The sequence below is a fragment of the Gopherus evgoodei genome, chromosome 1 (genome assembly GCF_007399415.2).
Source record: "Gopherus evgoodei ecotype Sinaloan lineage chromosome 1, rGopEvg1_v1.p, whole genome shotgun sequence".
NCBI classification, from domain to species: Eukaryota; Metazoa; Chordata; order Testudines; family Testudinidae; genus Gopherus; species Gopherus evgoodei.
Genome location: NC_044322.1, coordinates 353,239,297 through 353,258,422, shown reverse-complemented (window position 1 = coordinate 353,258,422; position 19,126 = coordinate 353,239,297). Strand labels below are relative to the sequence as shown.

General features: G+C 47.2%; 1 protein-coding gene across 1 annotated transcript in view; it reads left to right on the top strand.

The window, feature by feature from the left end:
- CAMK1D (calcium/calmodulin dependent protein kinase ID) overlaps positions 1–19,126 on the top strand; it is a 404,516-nt gene that overhangs the window by 153,534 nt on the left and 231,856 nt on the right. Inside the window, 2 exon segments of the mRNA XM_030568042.1 lie at positions 11,075–11,107; positions 11,110–11,206. Of these exon segments, the coding sequence (XP_030423902.1) occupies positions 11,075–11,107; positions 11,110–11,206 (130 nt within the window).

Sequence of the window (19,126 nt, the reverse complement as noted above, 5' to 3'; positions counted from 1 at the left end):
GGTAAGTCACTCTGTTTTGGCCTATTTGACACTTTTTGGCCTTAACAGTTAGTCCTGCCTGCCTGATGCGCTCAAAGACCTTTTCCAGGTGTAGTAGGTGTTCGGGCCAGGAGTCTGAAAAAATGGCCACATCATCGAGGTAGGCAACTGCAAATTCTCCCAGTCCAGCTAGTAGACCATCTACCAGCCTCTGGAAGGTGGCGGGTGCATTTCAAAGGCCGAAAGGAAGGACATTGAATTCATACACCCCCGCATGGGTGACGAATGCTGACCTCTCCTTGGCAGGTTCATCTAGCGGTACTTGCCAGTACGCCTTGGTTAAGTCTATTGTAGAGATGAACTGGGCACGTCCCAACTTCTCCAATAGCTCATCAGTGCGTGGCATTGGATAGTTGTCCGGACGAGTTACCGCATTTAGCTTACGGTAGTCCACGCAAAAGCGTATTTCCCCATCTGGTTTGGGTACCAGAACCACTGGAGATGCCCATGCACTGGTAGATGGGCGGATTATACCCATCTGTATCATGTTCTGGATCTCCAGTTCTATAGCAGCTTGGGCATGAGGAGACACTCGGTAGGGTGGGGTTCTGATTGGGTGAGCATTACCTGTATCAATGGAGTGGTATGCCCGTTCAGTCCGTCCTGGGGTGGCTGAGAACAATGGGGCGAAGCTAGTGCACAGCTCCTTGATTTGTTGCCGCTGCAGACGTTCCAGGGTGGTTGAGAGGTTCACCTCTTCCACGCCACCGTCTTTTTTCCCGTCGTAGTAGACACCGTCAGGCCACTCAGCATCATCTCCCTGGACTGTAAACTGACAAACCTGTAAGTCTCTGGAATAGAAAGGCTTGAGAGAATTAACATGGTACACTTTAGGCTTTAGTGAGGAATTGGGAAATGCTATGAGATAGTTTACAGTTCCCAGGCGCTCTTGGACCGTGAATGGCCCTTCCCATGATGCTTCCATCTTATGGGCCTGTTGCGCCTTCAAGACCATAACCTGGTCTCCTACCTTGAAGGAACGTTCTCTGGCATGTCTGTCATACCAGGCCTTTTGCTCTTCTTGAGCATCCTTTAGGTTCTCTTTAGCAAGGGCTAAAGAGTGTTGGAGGGTGCTTTGTAGGTTGCTTACAAAGTCCAGAATGTTAGTTCCTGGAGAAGGCGTAAACCCCTCCCATTGCTGCTTCACCAACTGTAATGGCCCCTTAACCTCGTGACCATACACAAGTTCAAATGGTGAAAACCCTAAACTGGGATGTGGTACAGCCCTGTAGGCAAACAGCAACTGCTGCAACACTAGGTCCCAATTATTGGAGAATTCGTTAATGAATTTTCGTATCATGGCCCCCAAAGTTCCATTGAACCTTTCCACCAGGCCATTGGTTTGATGGTGGTACGGGGTGGCAACCAAGTGATTCACCCCCTGAGTTTCCCACAGTTTTTCCATGGTCCCTGCCAGGAAATTAGACCCTGAATCTGTAAGGATGTCAGAGGGCCAACCTACCCTGGCAAAGATGTCTGTTAGGGCCAGGCACACAGTGTTAGCCCTGGTGTTGCCTAGAGCGACTGCTTCTGGCCATCGGGTAGCAAAGTCCACTAAAGTCAGTACGTACTGCTTTCCTCTGGGCGTCTTTTTTGAGAAAGGGCCCAGAATATCCACAGCTACTCGCTGAAATGGGACCTCAATTATGGGGAGTGGCTGGAGAGGGGCCTTGACCTGGTCTTGAGGCTTACCTACTCTTTGGCATACCTCACAAGACCGGACATACTTGGCAACATCCTTGCCCATCCCCTCCCAGTGGAAGGACTTCCCCAACCGGTCCTTGGTTCGGTTCACCCCAGCATGGCCACTGGGATGATCATGGGCTAAGCTTAAGAGCTTCCCCCGGTACTTAGTTGGAACCACCAACTGTTTTTTGCGGCTGCCATTCTTCCCGGTGTCCACCAGAAAGAATTTCCTTGTATAAAAGTCCTTGGTCTATAACAAACCGGGATCGATTAGAAGAGCTGAGAGGCGGTGGGGTGCTCCGTGCCGCCGCCCAAGCTTTCTGAAGGCTGTCATCTGCTTCCTGCTCAGCCTGGAACTGTTCCCTTGAGGCTGGGGTCACCAGTTCTTCCTCAGACTGTGGACTTGGGCTTGGTCCCTCTGGAAGCGATGTAGGTGATGGGGTTGTTTCCGTTGCTGGTGAACCGCTCTCCGCTGGTGCACCTGAGGGTATTTCAGGCTCTGGCTGAGCCTTTTGGGTATGGCTGTCTGTTGCTTCTGCCAGTTCTGGCTCGCTGGCGCCCTCTGGCGTTGAGTTTGAAGATGTGGTTGCACTTGCTGGTGCTGGTTGCTGTTCCAGTTCCGGGCCTGGGACTGGAGATGCTGTGGCTGTTTCAGTGGTAGGCATGGAATCCGGGTCCACTACCTCTGTCTGGGTCTCTGGTAACACAGACGGGGCCTCTGTGGACGGCTCAGGAACAGGAATGGGTCTGGAAGCTTGCCTGGTTTGGCTACGGGTAACCATTCCCACTCTCTTGGCCTGCCTCACCTGGTTGGCCAAGTCTTCCCCCAGTAGCATGGGGATAGGATAATTGTCATAGACTGCAAAAGTCCACATTCCTGACCAGCCTTTGTACTGGACAGGCAGTTGAGCAGTAGGCAAGTCTACAGCTTGTGACATGAAGGGGTAAATTGTAACTTTGGCCTTTGGGTTGATGAATTTGGGGTCAACGAAGGATTGGTGGATAGCTGACACTTGTGCCCCCGTGTCTCTCCATGCCGTAACCTTCTTTCTGCCCACTCTCAAATTTTCCCTTCGCTCCAAGGGTATTTGAGAGGCATCCGGGCCTGGGGATCTTTGGGGTGATGGTGGTGTAATGATTGCACTCGCATGGTGTTCTTGGGACAGTTGGCCTTGATATGTCCCAGTTCATTACACTTAAAGCATCTTCCATCTGATGGGTCACTGGGCCGAGGTGAGTTACTGGAGACTGGTGAGGTGGAAGGGTAGGGTATCTGTGGCTTTACTTGGGTGGTATGTGGGGTCTTTGGCTGTCCTCGGTTGTAGGGTTTATGGTCTGTGTGCCCCCTGGGGTAATCATTCCCCTTGACAGTAGCTTTTTTGCTTTCTGCCAGTTCCATCCATTTGGCTCCAATCTCCCCCGCCTCAGCGATATCTTTGGGATTTCTATCTTGTATGTACCGTGTGATGTCTTCAGGAACACCGTCCAAGAACTGCTCCATTTGTATGAGGAGGTTCAGTTCTTCCAAGGTTTGAATGTTGTTTCCTGTTAGCCAGGCCTCATAGTTTTTTGCAATGTAGTAGGCGTGTTTGGGAAATGACACCTCTGGTTTCCACTTTTGGGTTCTGAAACGCCGACGCGCATGATCTGGGGTTATCCCCATCCTGTATCTGGCCTTGGTTTGAAAAAGTTTATAGTCATTCATTTGCAGCTTAGGCATTTCAGCTGCCACCTCTGCTAAAGGTCCACTGAGTTGTGGCCTTAATTCTACATGTACTGGTCTTCGGGGATGCTGTACCCAAGACAGGCTCTTTCAAAATTTTCCAAGAAGGCCTCGGTGTCATCACCTGCCTTGTAGGTGGGAAATTTCCTGTGCTGTGGAGCAATAATTGGCGCCGGGTTGTTAGGGTTGGCTGGGACATGCAGCCCAGCTTTTGCCAAGTCCAGTTCATGTTTTCTCTGTTTTTCCTTTTCTTCATTCTCTTTTTGTTGTTTTTCCATTTCTCGGCGGTGGGCCAACTCTTCTTCTTCTTGCTTCCTTCTGTGGGCCAACTCATCTTCTGCTTGTTTCCTTCGGTAGGCCACCTCTTCTTCTTCTAGTTTTCTTTTGTAGGCTGCCTCTTGGGCTGCCTGTTCTCTTTGGAAGGCTGCCAGTTTGATGCTTTCTTCCTTTTCTTTTATCTCCATCTCTTTTTGTTTTATTTCCAGTTGTCGCCTGTGTTCAGCTTCTTTGATTTGTTCTTCGGCGTCAATTTTTGCCTTAGAAGTCATGGTTCCTGTTTTCTTGTGTTGGGGTGCCCTCCGGTGTTTATCTTCTGAACTGCAGGCTCTGTTCCCTCCTGGAGTCTGCCTAGCAACAGTGCTTTTTTCCCTTTCTCTCTTTAGCTAATGTTCAATGAAGGGAAACCAGAAAAACCACTTTATTTGCATGCATATAAGTGCTGGTACTTGCCTCCTAATGGGAGGGCTATTGCATGACAAAAGACTGGTGATAGCCCTTAACGACTTCTTGCTTAACATGCAAGGCACACACTGCAGCAGAAAAAAAAAATTCTCTCTGGTTCCCTTTTAAAACCAAACTGTTTCTCTCTGCTAAAAAGCCCTTAGCAGAGAAAAGAAAAATATAATATTCCTACTGGCTTCTGGATTCTGTCTAGATCCCACCGCTGCCACCATGTTATAACCTTATTCCCAGATTGGACCTTAGCGTCCAAAATATGGGGGGTTAGCATGAAAGCCTCCAAGCTTAGTTACCAGCTTGGACCTGGTACTTGCTGCCACCACCCAAAAAATTAGAGTGTTTGGGGCACTCTGGTCCCCCTGAAAAACCTTCCCTGGGGACCCCAAGACCCAAATCCCTTGAGTCTCACAACAAAGGGAAATAATCCTGTTTCCCTTCCCCCCTCCAGGTGCTCCTGGAGAGATACACAGACACAAGCTCTGTGAAACTACACAGAGTGATTCCCCCTCTCCGTTCCCCAGTCCTGGGAACAAAAAGGACTTTCCTATTCCCCAGAGGGAATGCAAAATCAGGCTAGCCAATTCAACACACACAGACCTCCCCTGATTTCTCCTCCCACCAATTCCCTGGTGAGTACAGACTCAATTTCCCTGAAGTAAAGAAAAACTCCAACAGGTCTTAAAAGAAAGCTTTATATAAAAAGAAAGAAAAAATACAAATGTTCTCTCTGTATTAAGATGTATACAACACAGGGTCAATTGCTTAAAAGAATATTGAATAAACAGCCTTATTCAAAAAGAATACAATCAAAGCACTCCAGCACTTATAGTCATGTAAATACCAAGAAAAGAAACCATATAACTTATACTATCTGATCTCTTTGTCCTTACACTTAGAAACAGAAGATTAGAAAACAGAACTACTTCTCCAAAGCTCAGAGACAGCAGGCAGACAGACAAAAGACTCAGACACACAATTCCCTCCACCCAAAGTTGAAAAAATCCAGTTTCCTGATTGGTTCGCTGGGTCAGGTGTTCAGGTGGAAAGAGACATTAACCCTTAGCTATCTGTTTATGACAGTGGCTTAATAGAGGTTTGCAAAGACCCAAACCCCTAGGATGAAAAACGCATGGCCAAGACTTCTAAAAATAGGAGCCCAAAATTCAGCTCCTAAGTCCATATTTAGGCAGCTAAAAAGGGGGTCTGATTTTGCAGAAGAGCTGGGTACCCACTAGCTCCCATTTATTTTCACTTTTGAAAATCACGTTCCTAATTTATCTAATATACTATATTAGCTATAGAGGTAGGCTGGGATTTTCCAAGGCACTTAAAAGTTTTGGAGGCTTGGGTGGGATTTTGTAAATTGCTAATGGATTTAGGAGTAGTAAATATGCTTCTAATTCCCTTAGGCACTTTGAAAGCCTCACTCTTTGCTATTTCCCATTTAATGGGAATTGGGCATCCAAATCACATAGTAGCTTTAAATCTCAGCCACTTGGTGCCTAATTTTAGTCTAATGTTTTTTAAATCTTGGCCTATCTGTGCAAAATACCGTACAAGTTTTCTCTTCAATGTGAAAATAATTTGTTGGTCATATTGTGGGAGAGGGACAAAATCCTGCAGGACATTTTCACAAGGTAGAAATCTCACTTTACTTGCTGTCTTCATAGACATTGTACTTTTTCCACCCATGAAATTTCCGATAAAAATAAATTCTCGCTTCATAATCTTACTGATCAGTTTGTAAAGACATTGATTTTTGTCATTGATTCTGTCATCCCCAGCATAGTCTTGCCTTTCACAGTTTCAGGACTCCACACTACTTTGGAAATGTAGCTTCCATAAGACTGCTCCCTAGGGAGTGGATCTGGCAAACACTTAAGCACCTTCATAGCCCCATTAAATGCAATGGGCTCACTCACATGCAAAAAGTTTTTCATACTTAAATGTTGGCAGGAGAGGAACTTATGAGAACTTGGTAGCGAGACAGGCTATGTGCATCACAGATTTAGGCCCTGTTGCAGGAAAGCATTTAAGCATGAGCTTGACTGTAGGTATGTGCTTACATCCTGTGGCTCAGTGATGAAAGCACAAGCTGAAAGTGGGCAAAATGCAGAAGTGTTTGTTGAAGAGGGGATGGACTAAAGCATGTGCATAAGTGTTTTGCTAAATAGAGGCCTTAATACTTTGGTCACCTTAGAATCAGGAGGGAACTCACCACTTCCCTCCCTAGCCTTCCCCACAGTCTGAGGGTATGGCTACACTCAAAACTTCAAAGCGCTGCCGCGGCAGCTCTTTGAAGTGGGAGCGTAGTCACAGCGCCAGTGCTGGGAGAGAGCTCTCCCAGCGCTGCACTTACTCCACATCCTCATGGGGATTAGCTTGCAGCGCTGGGAGCCGCACTCCTAGCGCTGCGGCACTGTTTACACTGACGTTTTACAGTGCTGTATCTTGCAGCGCTCAGGGAGGTGTTTTTTCACACCCTGAGAAGAAAGTTGCAGCGCGGTAAAGCGCAGTGTAGCCATGGCCTGAGTAATGAATCTACCAGTCTTAGCAGACTACATGCACCGTCCTTCCAGCAGCAATGCCATCTGTGGATGTCATTTGATGGATCTCATCAGCTAAGCAGCAGACTGGAGTCTGATCAATACTTGGAAGGGAACTCCACAGAAAACTCAAGTGCTACGGGGAATATCGATGGAGATTCAGTTAGTGGCACTCTGAGTCAGTTATTGAGCCAGTGCCATGGCATGCTGGAATGTGCTATGTATGAGATGTGAACGGGAAATCTTGGAATAAGACTGGGTTTGGATTGAGAGGCTGCAGGTCTTCCTCCTTGATCCAGGGGAAAAGTTCCTAATGAGAAGGATTGAAATATTGGAAGCTAGGGTAGAGAAGTCAATTCAGAATAATGAGGTGCAGACTGTTCTGATGTCTGGCGGGTTGTGGGAGAGGAGGAAGAGGGAGTAAGGGAAGGGAGGGAGAAGTACCATTTGCACAAATAAATGGATAAATACAGCAGATGTAGATCCTCAAGTGAGAAGGGGCTTGTCCAGTCAGCCCCCCTGCATATCGCAGCTCATGGAACCTCCCTGAAATAATTCCTGTATGAATTGGGCCACGTGCATCTTTGGTGCAACTTCAGTGATTATGCTAGAGTTGAATTTGGCCCTTAAGGCTCAATCCGGCTCCTGCTGAAATCAAGAGGAGTTTTATGGGAGTTGGATCGGACCCTTAAGGATGGATTAATTTGTCCCAAAAGCTCTACAATTAAGCTAAATTCCAGTCCAGCCATACACTTTAATCTCTCCCCACTACATCACCGGTGACAACTTCTCCAAGACTGTTTGGAGCTGTCTGTGGGCATGTCTATACTGCAGTCACAGTGTGCCTGTGGCATGTGTAGACACACCCCAGCTAGTTTTAATGTAGCTAGTTTGGAGCAGTCAGGCCACAGCAGTATGCATGTTAGCACAGGTTGTACCAGCCCACCCCAGAACCCCGGATAATTACTTGTGCACGCTGAAGTCTGTGCTGCTGTGTCTTTGCTGCTATCACACCCTGTGAGGCAACATACCCTTTGATTCCTCTCTCTCTCTCTAAGCCCTGTTCCTTCTTCCTCTACCATATCTATGCAATCCTTTCCTTCCTCTTGCTCTCCATCCCTGATTCCCTGAGTCTTGCCTGAGTTAATCTTCACTTGACTATAACAACCTCCTTCTCTTTGGCTTCGATGGGTCTCACCTCTCCCTTTTATTCTTAAGCTTGTCGCTGTCTTTTGTTGCCCCTCTGGTTACATCCTCTCCCTAACCAGTAATGCCACCTTGGGGCTGTGGGGCCCCAAAAGGGAGGCGGTTGCAAGTGCCCAGCATTGCTGGAAGTTGTCACCCTCTGGGGATACTTTTCGCTACCACAGGCTGCATGAATCTAGCCCCATGTTTGTTCAACACTTGCAACATGAAAAGTGGTCTATGAGTGCCAAATGAGCAGCTCTAGGCATTTTGCCGCCCCAAGCACAGCAGGCAGGCTGCCTTCGGCAGCTTGCTGCCTGCAGGAGGTCCGCTGAAGCCGCGGGTCCAGCGGACCCTCCGCAGGCAAGCTGCCAAAGGCAGCCTGCCTGCCGCCCTCGCGGTGACTGGCAGAGCGCTCCCAGTGGCTTGCCACCCCAAGCACGCACTTGGCGTGCTGGGGCCTGGAGCTGCCCCTGGTGCCAAAAGCTGTCATTCAGCGAGGATTGCCCCATTTTGTCCTTAATTATAATGGGTTAATCATAATGAGTAGAACTCTAAGTTCCCAGAAAACAGTCAATGGGCAATAAATTCACGTCCAGGGTTGGGTACAACTTCCGTGCCCAGAGCCTTGCCAGTAAACGGTGGAGAAAATACATTAAAATTTTTGCAGCAGCTGAAACCCAGGCATTTCCTAGAGCAGCACCTACTGAAAAGAAACATAGAGGCCGGGCCTTCATTTATTTCATTGTTTTAGAACAGTAATAAACTTGAGCTCAAAATGGAAGTGTTCTTTAGTTTTACAGCACCTTAAATATATACAGCACTGTACAATAGGTAGAATGAGCTGCATGGATAAGAGATCCCTTCCTTGAAGCACTTGCAGGCTAAAGACAAGAGACTATTGTGATACAGAACCAAACACATGCAGAGCACAGGGTTGATTGTTTGCATCAAAAGCATACGAGAACAGGACCTGAGGAGTTCTTTGGAGGATTGGAGGAACAGGAGCCTATGAGTGAGAGACTGAGCACCTTCATTGCCTACAGAAGTCAATGGGAATTGAAGGTTCTCAGCAGCTAGATGAATCAGGACGTGTGATCATTGACTAGGCTGTTCTAAGCATTAGGGTTGGCTTAAAGAATAATTTCATTCATTAAATAATTACAAGTATTCAGGCATAATGAAATCACTGCATAGGTCTTTAAAATTCCTGTTGCCCCTGCATGGTCTTTATTATCAAGTCATTAGATGTGTGTGAGCCCCAGAATGCAGTGTGTGTGGTTCCAGAGTGTGTCTGAAAAGCTATCATCGAAGCACAGAAGGCACTGAGCAGAAGTCAGTGAGGTTACCTTGTTTGTTAGAAATGCGCAAGTCAGATCAGAATTTGGGCTCATTGTTTAGTGAAAGCTCGCTGGAACACCTTGCTATCCCTTGCTTAAAATGTCACTTCTGCATGTAGGCAAAATTCACAACATACACTTTGCAGCAATCCCAATAATCTATTCTAACTTCCTGTTATAGTTTCCTTATTACTACTATTAACTACAAAAGCCTGTCTATGTAAACGGAAGCATTCTCTTCCCTAATCACCATCCTCCTGCTATTCCCGGATTCATTTATCCATTCATGCAATGATTCATTCAGTTCTTTCACATCCACGGGAGCAATTCTGAGGTTACAAATGCTTGACTGTGTCATCAGATCTATGAATCATGAAGGAAGAACCTGGCCATGAAAAGGAAAAGCTTATGTTTATTCACAGACACTTAGATAACCAGCAATCCTGGGAAATGAAAAGTCTGAGAAAGTTCATGGCAGTTTAATGAGGTTGTGATCAAATATTAACATTTTAAGAGCTTGCTGGAGCATGGCTGTGGTTTGTTCAGGCTGCTAGTGACTTGTCTTTTTATGGAGTGCCATGTGGCTGGCAGAATAATCTACTGATTGAAGGAAAACATATCCTGGTTCTTTTTATTTTATATACATATGATAATGCAGCTGTATGACCTTAGGCTGTGATCTTGTCAGATAAGCAATTGGCTGTGAGACCTATAGGGCAAACCAAGGTGCTGCAGGAAATGTTTTTTGATTAGCCGTACGGTAGGAATTGCTATTCTGAATCAGAACCAATGTTCATCTAGTGCAATATCCGGTCTCTGACCAGTACTAGATACTTCAGAAGAAGATATAAGAGATGTACGTTAAAGGTGAGGTTCCCAGCTCCCCTCCCTCCCCCCACACACTCTTGCAAGTTAGTGGTTGGCTTGTACCCTCAAACATAAATATCCTTTATAAATTTTGTTCTATCTGATGTGACTGTGGATGTTCATATTATTCACGTACATGCCTGATCCTGTCTTGAATCCTCTCATGCTCTTCAGTAATCTCTTGTGGCTTTATGGTTTGTTCCAAGGGTTAGTTTTTACATTGTGTAGAAGCCTCATTAGCTATTCTTCTTCTCCCATCTGAAGCAGGTTTTGAACAAATGTTGCTGGGGCACACTGGGCTGCTACATGGGCCATCCTTCAAGGGAGGTTTATAGCTCTGATCCTAACTTCTGGTGATCCTTTCAGATCCCATGGCACATTTACAATAATTGGGAAGTTACTGCCAAGTCTCTTCGCCAAGGATCACTAAGTGCTTATGACCATTTATGAACGAGGCCTCCTAAAACCCCAGAGAGTGAAGTATTACTATAGGTGGGAATTTAGGCAAAAGATGCTAAGTGACTTACCTGAAATCACTGTTAAGTCAGTGGCAAAACCAGGAATAGAATTTGGAGGTACTAGGTTCCAGACCTGTGCTTATACTATGATTGTAAACCCCTTGGGCAAGGACTTTTCTGTTTTCTGTGTTTGTACAGCTCCTAGCACAACAGGGTCCCAGTCCATGCCTAAGCTTTTAGGTGCTGTGGTAATACAAATAATATAATAATAGACCAGATTTTTATTAAAACTGTCCATTTGCTCAGTAAGCCTTGGCAACAGGAATATGCCATGAATGTTAACAGATGCACAGTTTATAAATCAAATGAAAGCTGCTATCTATGTGTCCTTGATAACAAAATGGGTTTATAGCAGCTTCATAGACCTAGATCCACACTTGAAGTAGAGGTACAGAAAGGATATATTTTGAGACCAATCTTTTCTTCTTTCAGGGGTTGCGTTTTCTGAAGTAGTTTTGGCCGAAGAGAGGGTAGTGGAAAACTCTTTGCAGTCAAGTGCATCCCCAAGAAAGCACTGAAGGGGAAGGAAAGCAGCATAGAGAATGAAATCGCAGTCCTGAGAAAGTAAGTATTGAATACATGCATCCCCTTCTACAGTTTGAATTGGTGCGTTTGTCCGCTCTGTGGAGCAGGAAGGGCTGTGGTCAGCGAACGAGAATTGTGATTTGTAAATGTGACTGAGTTGCTTAGCTTAATGCAGATGGTTGGGAACATCTGGGCATAAACTGTGCTGTAAATGGTTCAGAAATATCTGTTATCCTTGTGATTAATGCAGCTAGGTTAATGCGTGGTGTAGGGAGGAGGGGAATGGGTCTGGGGAGCTTAAGATCCCGTAAATGAAGCCTGATCCTGCTTCCACTGAAATCAATAGTGATTTGGCCATTGACTTCAGTGGGAGCAGGATCAGAGTCATAGATTAACTGCTCTAAAGCAATCCAAAGTCAACCCTCACTCCATGTGATGCAGACTGTTTGGGTTGGGGGCGGCACCTTGTATCACTGAGATTAAACATGCCCATCTCCGTTATTGACTTCTGAGCACAGTTCCATTGTAACCATTTAAGGCCCAATCCATGCATTTTTCACACACAGTCCAAACTCCTACTGAATCTGATGGGAGGTTTCGGTGTGCAAAGACTGCAGGATCAGGCCCCAAGTCTTGATCATTTATAAGGTTCACACTGATAATTGTTTCAGCAGTGTGCAACAAAACCAATCCCAAACCTTCAAATCAAAAGTGCCACAACCATGCTAAAGACACAGACAGCAAGAGCTTAAAGACTGGGGCAAAAGGGCAAACTCGGTCACACTCAGGCAAACCATCCCAGTAGCCGAATGGGATCCAGTCCCATGGAGTGAAGTGGATGGGGCTCCATGGGGCCTCAGGGGTCTGCCCCAGTTGCAAGATCAAGGCTTGAATTTGACCCCTTACAACAAAAACAGGTAGGGTTCAGTCAGAAGAGTGGGAGGGGGCTGCCCCAAAAAGGAGATTGGCAAGGGAAGGTTGAGAGAAAGAATTGTGTTTTAAGGAGCGAGTTGCAGAGGAAGAACAGGTGTTGGTATAACCATAGGTCTCAAACCTGGTCCCGTTTATGGGAGCAGCCACACTCCAGTGTTTTACTGGGCAGCATGCTGACAATGGCTTATCTGGGATCCAGTGCCGGCTCTAGGCACCAGCGCTCCAAGCATGTGCTTGGGGCAGCACTTTCCAAGGGGCAGCACTCCGGCACCTATTTTTTTTGGCTTGCAGCGCAAAAAGCCGGGAGCTGGCCCTGAGCGGAGGTGAGCTGCGGTGGTGGGGGGCGCCGGGAGGGCCACAGGAAGTAACTCGAGGGGGACAGAGGAACCACTCCCTCCCCAGCTCACCTCCGCTCCACTGCCGCCTGCTCCCCCAAGCGCGCTGCCGCTCTGCTTCTCCCCGCTCCCTCCCAGGCTTGCCACATGAATCAGCTGTTTTGCGGCAAGCCTGGGAGGGAGGGGGGAGAAGCGGAGCGGCGGCGGCGGCGCGCTCAGGGGAGCAGGCGGAGTGGAGGAGAGCTGCGGTGGTGAGGGGGCACGGAGAGGGATGCAGGAAGTAACCCTGGCGGGGCAGAGCAACCGCTTCCCCCCAGCTCACCTCCGCCTCCTCCCCCAGGCGCGCCGCCACTCTGCTTCTTCCCCCCTTCCTCCCAGGGGGTAGGAGGGGAAATGCGGTGCGCCTGGGGGAGGAGGCGGGGCCAGGGATTTGGGGAAGGGGTTGGAATGCGGTGGGGAAGGGGCGGAGTTGGGGCAGGGCTTGGGGGGTATGGGAAAATTTTTTTGCTTGGGGCGGCAAAAAACTTGGATCCGGCCCTGCTGGGACCCATGAAACCCAGCCCCACTCTGAGCCTCTGCCCCTAAGGTCCAGTTGGCAGAGTCCCAGAGTGCCTGTTTGGCCCCCTGGCCCTGCCTAAGCCAGCAGTAGGATCAGGAAGCTGTCTGAACAACTAGGCTCTGCCCTGTTCTAGACTCTGTGCCTTGTACTACCTGCTTCTGCTTCTCCTGCTTGATTTCCTGGTATCTGAACCCAGCTTGACTCCTGACATGTGACTTGTGGTTCCCGACCTCCAGTTTGTCTCCTGACGCTTACCCCCTAGTAACCTGACCTGGCCTGATTATGGTTCATGCCTCATGATTCTGATCTCCAGTTTATCTCCTGCTTCTGTCTTCCCGGTGTCCTCATCCAGCGGACTCCTGTCTTGTGACTGTGGACTCTGGCTCTGACTATTAGGTCTTGCTGCCCACGACCTGGCTGTGACAGTTGTGTATTGTTGCCAAGCAACAAAGCTCATCTGCTGTTTAGTGGCCACATCCAGGCAACAGGAGCCAGCAGCATAACCGAGCAGCCTAGAGTAGATGTTGCTTCAATGGAATCATCCACCAATGTTTACATCCTGGTATGAGACTGGTAATTTTGCCTACAGTGATGACGGCTTGCATAAACGTTGACCCCAGGGATGCAGAGTGGACAAATCATTTGGGGTCATTTATTGCTTCTGTTTTGTAAAGTATTTCTCCTATATTCTGACAAGAGAGAAGAGAAGAGAAGGCAGCAGCACAGGCTACACCATTCAAACTGCAATGGCAAAGTAGCACGTGGATGAAAAATGCCTTATTTGTCATACAGTTAGATCCACTTGGTCTGCTGCCCACTCAGTGGCAGATTTAGAGTTAGTGGGGCCCTTTGCTCAGCTTCATATTTGGGGCCCCTCCTTGGGATCCAGCCAAGAAAAAAAACATTCTCTCTTATCTTACCCCCACCCCCATAGTTCATTCTTTTTTTTCCTTCATCCTCTTTCTATAAGTAATAGGAAGTAAATGAAAATAAAGTGAGGTACATTAATTGTTTTTGCTGTCTAACTTATTTTTCCACAGACCACTTGAAAATTGCTGAGGGTCTCGGTGGACCACTTAATGATCTCTCCAAATATTGTTTGTACCATTGTTTGTACCGTTAGCTAACTATTGTAAAGCACTTTGGATAAGAGCGTTTTATTAAAAAAATGTAAAAAAGCTTTGGGGTGTGAGGTCTGGCCAGAAGTTAGGGTGCGGGACGGGGCTCAGGGCTGGGAGAGGGGGTTGGGGTGTGGAGCACTTATCTGGGGCAGCTCCTGTTTGGTGCGAGGGGTGTAGGTGGGGATGTGGAGGAGGGTGCAGGAGTCAGGGTGGGCAGGGGGCTGTGGCTGTGGGGGGTTGCAGGAGTCAGGGAGGCAGGGTATGTGTGAGAGGGGTGCAGGAGTCAGGACTTGGAGTGTGGGGGGGGGTACAGGAGTCAGGGCTGGGAGTGTGTTGGGGCTGCAGGAGTCAGGGAGGGCAGGGTTGGGTGTGCAGGGTCTGGGAGGGAGTTAGGGTGCAGGAAGGAGCCCCACCTTTGCTCCACTCTGCCCAATTCCACCTCCTTCCCCAAGGCTCCGCCCTGCCTCTTCTCCACCTCCTCCCCCAAGGGCGCTGTGGCCCCGCTCCTCCCTCGACCTGAGCACCAGCAAACAGCTGTTTGGCAGTGGGGGAAGTGCTGGAAGGGATGGGGAGGGGCAGGAAACACTGCATGCTTGGGGAGGAGGCGGGGAGAACTTGGCCACTGGTGAGTGCGGAGCCTGCACCAGGAACCTCAGGAGCTGGTAGGACCAAACTTTTGCCCCCACAGCTGTCCAGTCCTGGGGCCCCCCTGTCGTTGGGGAGCCCTGTGCCAGGGGCACCCTGTGTTCCACTGTAATCCACCTCTGTGCCCACTGCACATTAGGAGTTTGCTGAAAAGAGAAAGACTTGTTCATTTTTATCTCTTAATGTCTCCTACTTAGTTGTTGCTAATACAACCTTAGGAGGTCTCTGTATTTACTCTGAAAATAGATTCACTTTGTTAATGATCCCAGTATTGAATTTGTGTGTGGTATCAGGGAAACACTGAATTTAAAAAAAACCAAAACCTTCTCTTCACAATTGATGAGGGGGTGGGAAATCAGCCTCTTTCACTGTTCAAACAGACACTCCAAATGAATTCTCTATTTGATAGGCAGATATTAGACATAGCTTTAAACATGGTTGGCCAGATCTTGAGCTGCGGTTGCTAGGCTGCCAAGGTATCTCTAATTGTCCTGCTTTTGTTTCTGGTGAGCTTAATGCCCAGGGTAACATTTAGTGTGTATGTTGTCTAATTGCTGTTTGGAGCGCTAGAGCCTTGGGCTGATTTAAAAGACTGTAAGGATTGGTGGTAGCCCTTACCCAGCTGCCTGATCCTGAGAATGGTGCATGACTGTAGGAGGTGATAGAGATTCACCCTCATTCCATGAGAGAGAAGTATAGAGCTTACTAGGAGTAGATGCAGAGATTGCATATTAATAGATTCTATGGCCAGAAGGGACCATTGTGCTCATGTAGTCTGACCTCCTGCATGACACTGGCCATGGAACTTCCCCAAAATAATTCCTGTTTGAACGGGAGCTTATCTTTTAGAAAAAGCATCTCATGTGAACAGGGGCAGCTCTGTGTATTTTGCCGCCCCAAGCACGGCAGTCAGGCGGCTTTCGGTGGCCTGCCTGCAGGAGGTCTGCTGGTTGCGCGGATTTGGCGGCATGCCTGCAGGAGGATCACCGGTCCCATGCCTTCGGCGTACCCACCACCAAATTGCTGCCGAAACCGTGGGACCGGTGGACCTCCTGCAGAAATGCTGCTGAAGGTAGCCTGACTGCCGCCCTTACGGTGACTGGAAGGCCGCCCCCCATGGCTTGCTGCCTCAGGCACGCGCTTGGTGTGTTGGTGCCTGGAGCCGCCCCTACATGTGAATATGCAGACCTCTTTGGATCCCAATCCTTCCCTGGTCCTTGCACTGTCCCCATGGAGGTTGCTATTGCCAATAGCTCTCACAGGAGAAGAGAAAGGACCTCTCTAATTGTAGCACAAACAGAATATTTGTGACCTCTTTGGGAAAGAGTTTCTGGCCAGGAGTTCTGTCTTCCCCCTCCCTCTGCCTGATCTGCAAAGGATGAGATTCTGTTACAGCCCCAGCTAGAGAGCATTACCTCAAGCTGTGGCAGCCCATCCTTTTAGCTCTGGAGGTCCCCAGTGCAATCCCTGGTGGCTTGGCCAAGAGTAGCATCCATCCTATAAGGAAACCACCCAAACTATTTACAGTCCTGTAGTGACAGAGGCACGGGGGTGGAGGGGTGGTTCACCTGAGCGCTAGGAGAAGACACTGAGGAGGCACTCAGCACTCACGGGACTGCCCTGACTCCATGATCTGAGTTGGTTCCTCACAACTGATAAGCAACCACAGGAAATCTGAGAGGGACAATGTGAGACAGCACTCTTCGCTGGATGAGAGCTGCTAGGAGACAAGGCCCCTTGAGGATGAACAACCCAACCCCCACCCAGTCAAATGTAGGAGGGAGAAGACAGAACTCCTAGCCAATGGGTTACACTTAACCCATTGCTCTAGAGGAGATTTTTCTGCACCTCCCTTCCAAGTCCATGTAGGTCTCGGAGCTGCAGAGTCCCACCAGATCATGGCAGCTCTGGCAGGCTACATACCACTGAATTGCCAGACTGATGATTTGGATCCTAGTGAGTATATCATATATTAAAATGGAGTGTAGTATTACCTTTCTATTTAGGATCAACTTTGCATATCATAAAACCTAATATTAGAGCAGGAAACGGATTCAGGACTCCTGGATCCTGTTCCTGGCATGTCATTGATTTCCTCTATCACCTTAAGTATCTCAACCACTGGCTATCTAGTCTTAACTATATTTAAAACATTTGATTATATATACTATGAATGCTTAAAGTATAAATTAATTGTTTGTATTGCACAGTTATAGAAATACAACTAGTTTTTAAATCTTCTTCTGCCTTATCCTTATTTTATGCACAGAGAAATTGGAAAAAAAATTATTAATATAAGATAAATAAAAGAAGCAAACTTTAGAGGATGGGGAAAGAGAAGAGGAGGGAAGAAAGTGAGCAGAGAAGAGGTGAAGGTGAGGGGAGCCTCTACACATTTAATAGGATCATCCTGATACTTCGAGGAGACCTTTCCATGTCTTTGAGATATGGGGTATTTCAGTTACAGTATACATTTCTTTCCAGGGTAGCCAACTTTATGATGTCTGTGCTCCAGTCTTCAATTGTGGGTTGCTTTTTCGATTTCCATTTTTATAGCACTAGTCTTTTAGCAATATTAGTGCCAAAGTTTTTCATATTTATTTAGCTTCCAATTAATATCCATTAAGTTTAAAATTACATGTTTAGCTTGTAACACAATTTTATTTGTCAAGAAAAAATAACTGCAATTAAGTTCTGGCCAAACATTCAGATGTAAAAATATTCCGGAGGATATAGGTTAAATTAGCGCCTGCTGAATCACAGCGCCAACATTTGTCCGACTTAACGGCACCTGTTTTGAACAATTGGAGAGAGGTCCACTGCATCCATGAGTTTCCACTAGATTAATCTTAACCAGAGGTCTAAAGAGCATTCAAAGCACTGGGTAAAACTTGTTACCATTAGTTAGCAGAGAAAAATTGGCCTATTTCCTTCTTTTGTTTCTTTTCTAGGAAATCCATGTTTAATTCACGTTTGCTGGCCAAATTTGCAGATAGCATTGCCATAGGTCTTGGTAATCTGGGTAATATCTGAAGAAATGAAAGCAGTTCGTTTGAGTCTGGGATAGTGCAGACATCAGGGCCAAACTAATGGGAGATGGCATGTTTAAGTTGGACATATTGACATTCCTTCTTAGAGTACGTCTACACTACCCCCCAGAGCGGTGGGTAGTGATCGATCTATTGGGGATCGATTTATCACAGCTAGTGTAGACGTGATAAAATCGATCCCTGATTACTCTGCTGTCAACTCTGGAACTCCACCGTGGCGAGAGGCAGAAGCGGAGTTGATGGGGGAGTGGCAGTGGTCGACTTGCCACCGTCCTCACGGCCAGATAAATCGACCTAAGATACACCGACTTCAGCTATGCTATTCGCATAGCTGAAGTTGCGTATCTTAGGTCGACCCCACCCCCCCAAGTGTAGACCAGGCCTTAGTCTCTAGATCAGGGATCGGCAATAGGCGGACTGCAAGCCAAATCTGGACTGCTAGAGGCTTTTGAACAGACCGCAAAATCTTTTTATTTACTTATTATTATCATGATTATTATTTTTATGTACAGAGAAATTGGAAAAAAATTATTAGAATAAGATATCAGGGAATTGAAGAGATTAATCAATAAACAGAAATCTTCATTACATTATTTAGATCTGCTATCTCTTATAAGTGCACATTGATTGCAAATGGACTGAATATTTCTGGGTTTATTCTAAACCCCAAATCTAGGAAATTAGATGGGATGAAACAACGTAAAATCATTGGGGAAAAGTATTTAAAAAGGGGTGCGGGGAAGGACTGGAAAAGACACCAGAAGGGAGAGTGTCTCAGAAAGAAAACAAAATCACACTTCTCTGTTCAATCTTCCCGATCCATAGGCGTAAAGATGCCAGTGATTTGGCTGGAGTCAGAATTTTGGAGAGGGATGTGCTTCTGGTGCACTGGAATCATGAGTGAGGGTGGGGTAGATGCAAGTAAAGGAGGTGCATCCATATTGTAAAACTCCAGCCTGCTAACTGTAGCTGCTGGAGCCCATAGCTGCTTACTGCGTTTGGGCTGAGGGCCTAGAGGGTCAAAATTCAATCAGAGACGCTTCCCACCAACTTGCTCCTCAGCTTGCTCTGTCTGCTAGTAATCCCGGGAATTTGAAGGGAAGGAAACTGAAAGAAGGGAGGAGCAATTATGGATTTGCCCTGTCCAGTTTGTTGCTAAACAGAGAACTGAATTCTAGCACTGCACTGATTGATCTGGTAAAGCTGTTTTAATGAATCCCATCTGTACCTTCTGTGGGGGTCTTTTGCTAGAGTGAGATCTGATGCCTTTCAGCTTCCTCTGTTGTTCTAAAAACTAAACACCTTGCCCTCCTAGC